Genomic DNA, 6,901 nt, shown 5'->3' with positions numbered 1-6,901 from the left:
ACATAATTGAACACATAATCAAAGAAAAATATTGTGAAGATGTGAATGAATTTTATGATAAACCAAACAATTAAAAGGAAAAAAAATGGTATGTAATTTCTCTCTAATAAGAGAATCTATTTAGATTTTTAACCTTTAATTATTAAAATATTCTAGTACCATCTTTTAAAATCCACACAACTCTTAGATTATTTTCTTGATTATCACACTTATTAATAGTAGTAGTTATCTTAACACAATCATGCTGAGTCATGCTGAGTAATTAATATTGTATGGTACGAGTAAATAATAATTTATTCATTTGGCAATTTTTATTAATTTATGAAAGGAATTGTGTGTTGTTATAGAGAAACTTATTTTAAATCTCTTAATCATTTTTAATTATAATATTTAAAATTTACAACATGACAAATATTTCTCAATTCACCTGGGATCTGACATTGTTCTGGGCATTTCCTACCTAACTACATTTTCTTTTTTTCTTATTTCAATTTTTTGATCTTCTGACTAATTTGTAATTAATTCTACAACATCCAATTTATTGCAAATTCAATTCCGCATATCTGTCACGGATTACAAAGCAAAGATTGGTCGTGAAACATACTTCTAACGACTATACAATTAATTAAACTAATGCATTTTCCATTTTTCAATGGATCTAACAACATCCCCATCATCTCCACATAACATCATACTTAAAGGGGTTTTCAAAAGTAGTAGTTTCCTGCACCTTTTCATGTTATTTAATTCCGTTTTTGTTCTTGAGAATTTTATTTTAAAGTAACGTAAGAAGGTGACTCAGTGAGGTGCAGGTGGTTGTTTTCGTAGATGAGCTCCAGTTTCCGGATACAAAAATATGTTTCCAGAATTTTATTTTATTTTATTTTCTGGAAATGACTTCTGGAATCCATTTTCCGGATAGTGACTTATCTCTTCCGTAACGCCCTTTCCGGACAACATTTTCTTCCTTCTGGAGTTCATTTTCTAGGAAGTGTTTTTCCACTCCCAGAATCTATTTTTTTGTGAGCCACATACCCCTTCCGGAATCTATTATCCGGACCACGTGTTACACTACTACACCTCCCCAAATCCCAAATCCCTTTCAAATCGTATAATTTGTGAAGTTTTAATTCAATATCAATTCACCCCTGATATTCCACCATGCACTAACGAAAACCAAAGTTTATTATCCCACTTACTGGCAAAGAAGACTAAGATAATTACCATCTTCAAGAAACAATATTTATCTCCCTCCCACCTTCAACATAAGTAGGTAGGCACCCCAAGTATCTTCTCACGGCCCAAAATTAACTACAAAAAAGTTTTGGTTTGCATTAAATAAAAACAAAAAAATCATACTGAATTCATCTTCTAATTTACTTTGAGAATAAAAAAAAATCTAAATGCAAACAACCTTACTTCAAAATTATTTTTGCAAATGTTCCTCCAGACTCACTAAAATGGCCCAGAGTTGCAAACTTTCGTTTCAGCAATGGCACATTTTCTGATAATTCATATTATATATCTGATTTGATCTAGAGTTTGGAGATTTACATATCTATGATATATATGTATATATACAATTAGTTACATCCTAGTCATGATTCATTAGACGATTCATCCCTCTGCTGGCGCATTCTAGCTGCCCATGACATGTCCCCTCCACCATCCTTGCTGCTACTTCTTCTCTTCAGCTCTGACAGTTGAGATTGCCACCGAGATTTCCATTCAGTTTTTTGCTCCACCACCTTTTCAAAACCAACAACTTTAATCAGTGACTAAATCAAATTAGTCTTCTACCCAAACTACCATGCCCCCCTTTTTCTCAAATTTAAATATACAAGTTTCATGAGAACAAGTCACAGAAAAATTAGACACCCCACCACCCAAATACAATGAATTTAAAGGTCCCCATCTCTTTAGAATGCATGATTCACGAATTCCCCTTGTAGGTCCTACTACTCATTACCACCATCAGGAAATGGCAAACATGAATAAAGAAATAATTAAGATCACAGTCCATCTCATTATTGTTGATATTTTTAATTATATCTTGGACATTGTTAACCTCTATGGACTTTTACTGTGCTGAAGAGCCAATTATTAGATGTTCTACAGGGAAATCATAATTATTCAGGTTTTGTGGTGGTGAGCAGGGAATGAAGTTGACATATTCAAAAACAATAAAGAAATGGAAAAGAGGAACAACCAATTCATATTTAATACCAGGAAAATGTTATAAGAAAGCCTCTGCCAAAAGTCCTCATACATGATTTGTGAAAATAGCCTGATTGGGTGTAGGTACATTGCAGAAGTTAATAGACATTGCAAACATTAATACCAACTCGCAACAAGGACAAATCAAGTGCAGCTTTCATGAGCTGAAGAGGCAACTATACATTTAATATACCATAATGGCACTACAACACACAAGTGCAGATTCTGCAGTGATGAGCTGGGATTGAAGTCGACATCCTCAAAATGGAAAAAGGAATAATCCAGAATGAAAATAATAATAATAATAATAATCTATTTATGCCAGGAAACTTTCATAGGACCGTGTGTCATAGTACTCATAAATTGTAAGAATCTAAATTATGGATAACTGCAGAACAGAAGTCATATTTGTAATAGACATTAAACACTAATATGAGTTCTTAGCAAGAGGAATCTGTAACAGCACCATGAAAAAGAAATTTTAAAGAAGCAAAGTGACCCCTAGAACTGTGAATTTTTTCAACTTAAAAAAAGGCACAGAACAGAGGAAGAATTTGCCATTATCAAGTTATAACAAGAACCCAGAAATATCAAATATCAGAATTCAAAAGTACATGATGATTTATGAAACATATTCTCATTCCAGGTTAAAATTGTATGGTACTCCAAGTGTCAAATTCTTTGTTCAAGACTGAGATAGGGTAAACAAATTGGTAGTAAAAAAATCATCTGGAAATCCTAACATGTATCAAATCAGAACTTCAGACACACAGTGAAAATAGCCCAAATAAATTAGATATAAACGACGGATAGTGCTCAATGCTACAATTATACACTAGAAACTGACAAGAGAATTATCTACAAGAAACATTATAAGCCATATGTAATATATCACAAGTCAGAAAAAGAAGACAATCAAAACAACGACATGACCAAACATGTTCACACGGACTGTAAGTGCAAAGCCTCTTAACTTAAGAATTTAAAAAGAGTAAAAGAACAAGCAAACATGAATATGTTAAGTACTTGTTGCAAAGCAACGACTTTGGCACAAGTGATTAGTGTGTTGAAGGTAAAATCATTTAGCCACAGTTCAAGATCCTTGTGGTAAGGTTTTACATACCTACCGGCCAAGGCAAAGTTTTGGGACATGAAAAAAATTGTTAATGAAAATAAAAAATAACAGTAATGAAACAATCAAACAAGTAGCGCACTAATTAAACTTATCTTAATTATTTTCAACAACTTTGATGAGGATCGGGGAAAAAAGCGATTCCAAAAACAGAAAACAGAAGAGATGATTGAATCATGCGAATCAGAAGCCGGGCAATCACAGAATTGAAATCGGAAATCAAGCGATGGAGAGAAGTGTTTATGCAACCCTAGATGCAACGAGATGTACCTGATCGTGGTAATTGCGGCGTCTGCGGGCGTTGAAAGCGAAGTTAATACCTTTGGCCATGTCGTGATCGTACATGGCTCTTCGGGAAGGATCGGAGAGAGTTTCGTAGGCTTCCTGAACCTGAATAAACCGTTTGGTGTACTCCTCGACCCGACCCGGAGGAGACACGTCCGGGTGGTACTTTCGGGCGAGTTGTTTGTACGCGTTCTTGATCTCCATCAAGGAACCGGATTCGGGTATACCCAGAAGCTCGTAGAAGCTCAAATCCATCACTAGTCCCTCGTTCTTCAGGGTAGCCTTGGGAAACGCGATACGGGTGACGGGTCGGGTGGGTCTCAAGAACACCGGAGACACGGTGGGGACGCAGAAGCCACGGTGGTTGCTTCCGTGTACGGTTAAGCCATGACACCGCATTATTATTATTATTATTATTATTTATCTTTCTATCTGCTTTTCTCTCGCTCTTCTTACTTGTGTTTTGGTGCTGTTGCTCGTCATGAGTTATCGGTTTTATATGGTTCTGATTATTTATTTACTTTTATTTTTGGTTTTGGATTTTGTGATTGGTTTGTGGTTAGCTAGCTGTCATTTTAAGCAATAGAGAAATTAGTGGGAGGTAATGGTGTGCAGTTATGCAAATCCTGATTTTTAAACAGAGTCACATATTTGATACGACAGGACAACAAAAGATAATACAAATATGGGATAAAACCAGAAAAATTCGATGCTTATTAATTCTGTGTATAAATTGTAAAATTCTTCTACCACGTGATTGGATTAAAATCACTAATGGGAGAATGCATGCTCTAACAATAATAATAATAATGAGGAATAACAATTTTGAATGTTGTTCCTACACATTTTACGACAATAATATATAATACAAACAATAAATAACACTTTATTAATGGAAATTGACATTTTAGTAGAAGCGATACATGATATGGATAATAAATATTACGTCAAGTTTTATTATAATAAAAAATTTGATTAAATTGAAAATACTAAAAACAATATGAAAAGTTAAAAAATCTTAACAATAAAATAAAAGTGAAAAGGCTATTAAACCTATATTTCAAGATTTATCTTTTTATTTTTTTTTTTGTCAAATTTTAGTATCGGAGGAATCAGGACTGAAAAAAACAGTAAACGTGTTAGGTTTATAACCACATATTTGGGTCAACTTTATAAAATGTAATCCTATTAACCTTTAATTCATTTATATATTATTTATAATTTATGTGAATTTTACGTGATATTGACATAAAATTAACGTCATTGTCAACTATAAATTATAATAGATATTACAAAATTTCTTTTTTTATCAACATTTATTGTGTTGACAAGTCTTCAAAATATTTGTTTTTTAGTCATTTAATATTATTAATTTTTATTTTTATTTATTTTGCTTTCACATGGTTCTAGCTTATTCTTTTATTCTTAATTTATATTTAAAATATTAATTTCTTTTTTATATTATTTTTTATTTTATAATCCTAATAATTTAATCAATTAATAAAACTAAATATAAAAAATATATTTCAATTTATTTTAAAAAAAATTGTATATTTTATTAATAATACAAATTATTTAAACTGTGATGTAATAGTTTTATCTTAAAACAAATATCAATAAAAATTATATTTATCATTGTTATATTAAATTTTAATATACATATTTTTATTATTGAATATTCATTGTATTTTTTATGTAAAAATTAAATTGATATTACTTAATAAACAATTAACATTAATAATGTGTATGTAAAAAAATCATAATTCTTAGTGTTATAAATTTTGTTTTATATTTTTTTAATTTACTTTTTTGCTATTTTCTACTGTAAAAGTTTATAAAACTAGTAAGACTGAAACAAAGGATAAAATATTTTAAAATATATCACTAATTTATTTATATTACTAATGTAACGTCCCATTTAAATATTAATCTAAAATAAATGTAACGTCTCACAAAATAATATAAGAAGCTAGTCATGGAGTATAACTACTACTCCTTACAGTTATTCTAAAAGAAATCAGAGTGAACTAGGGCATACCACGATGTCATTAACAAAGTATAATAAGAGATTAATAATATTTCATAATAAAGCCCAAAGACGAGACAATACATGGGTCGTAGCCCTAGAAGAAAAGCCCAAATAAGCGGAATCCAGCCCAGGCGGGCTATGCAGCGAAGTCACGATTCTCTTGTTGGTCACGAGGATCATCGCAAGAGAGAAGATCACACACAACGATCAAACAAGCAAAGGGTAAGCTAGAGCAGAAAATGGTTTATCATACAGTTACATGCCATTTCACAGTCCAAGATGCATATGTCAATCAATCATGTTATGACTTGCAAACAATACACTAAGACTTAAGACACGACTCATTCAGATACATATAATTAGTCGGATTCAGTGAATGCTTGCACTTGTGGTTGCTTTTACTGCTCTACTGAGCTGCTCTACCGAGCTAATTGTCCCAATGTCTCAACCTCCACACACAAGGTTAGCCCTTAATAGGTTCCAGACCTCCTGCTACTCTCACCACTCAAGCTAGTACGCTCTACGTGAGACTAACTAACTCTTTAGAGCAATCCTTACCTTGAATCCTTACTAATTTATATAGATGGGGCATCACCATGAACTCCCACTAACAGGGCCATGGAATTACGTCCCGATCAACTGAGGCACCACCATGAGATCTCACCTAGAGATTCATGGAATTACGCCCTAACCAAGTGAGGCACCACGAAACTATCGTGGAATTACGCCCTAAACATACCAACATCATGTTTCATCCATTAATATAAAATCATATCTCATACCAACACCATACCACTTTCATTACCAACCATCCCATTTGTTTTACATGCCAAGATCGTTGTAACACATCAATCCAATTCTTTACCTCAGATATTTCATGCATATTCACATGCCTCATACTTTAAAAAGAGCAACCAATCAATCAAACAATCAATAACAACCATGTAAGGAAAACAGTGTGGCCTGCAGCAGATATCGCTCAAGCCAGAAGCTCTCGCTCAGGCGAGAGGGGTGCCCTCGCTTAAGCTGCAGACTCTCGCTTAGGCAAGATCGCGATAGAGGTCCTAGGAGGTTTTGTGAACACTCGCTTAGGCGAGACCATCTTACCTGAGCGAGATGGTCTTTTGCTCAAAACTCAATTTGCTCGCTTGGGCGAGTACTCAAGCAAAATTTCTGGGCGAGTTTCTGCTACTCTCACCTAGGCAAGATGAGCCCGGTTGGGCGAAAGTAGTAGTTCG

At 33.3% G+C, this 6,901-nt stretch overlaps 1 protein-coding gene across 1 annotated transcript; it reads right to left on the bottom strand.

Moving 5' to 3' along the window:
* Nucleotides 1-1,400: 1,400 nt before the first annotated feature.
* J20 (DNAJ-like 20) lies at nucleotides 1,401-4,118 on the bottom strand. The gene is made up of 2 exons (XM_028065056.2): nucleotides 3,620-4,118; nucleotides 1,401-1,748 (listed from the first exon to the last, which is right to left on the bottom strand). Exons 1-2 carry the CDS (start codon nucleotides 4,031-4,033, stop codon nucleotides 1,599-1,601), a joined length of 564 nt encoding a protein of 187 aa, XP_027920857.2. The 5' UTR covers nucleotides 4,034-4,118; the 3' UTR covers nucleotides 1,401-1,598.
* Between the last annotated feature and the right edge of the window lie 2,783 nt (nucleotides 4,119-6,901).

The sequence above is a fragment of the Vigna unguiculata genome, chromosome 3, assembly GCF_037176805.1.
Source record: "Vigna unguiculata cultivar grain cowpea cultivar isolate G323 ecotype 2 chromosome 3, ASM3717680v1, whole genome shotgun sequence".
Classification (NCBI taxonomy): Eukaryota; Viridiplantae; Streptophyta; class Magnoliopsida; order Fabales; family Fabaceae; genus Vigna; species Vigna unguiculata.
Note: the sequence above shows the minus strand (reverse complement) of the source record. Positions and strands in the feature narration are given on the sequence as shown.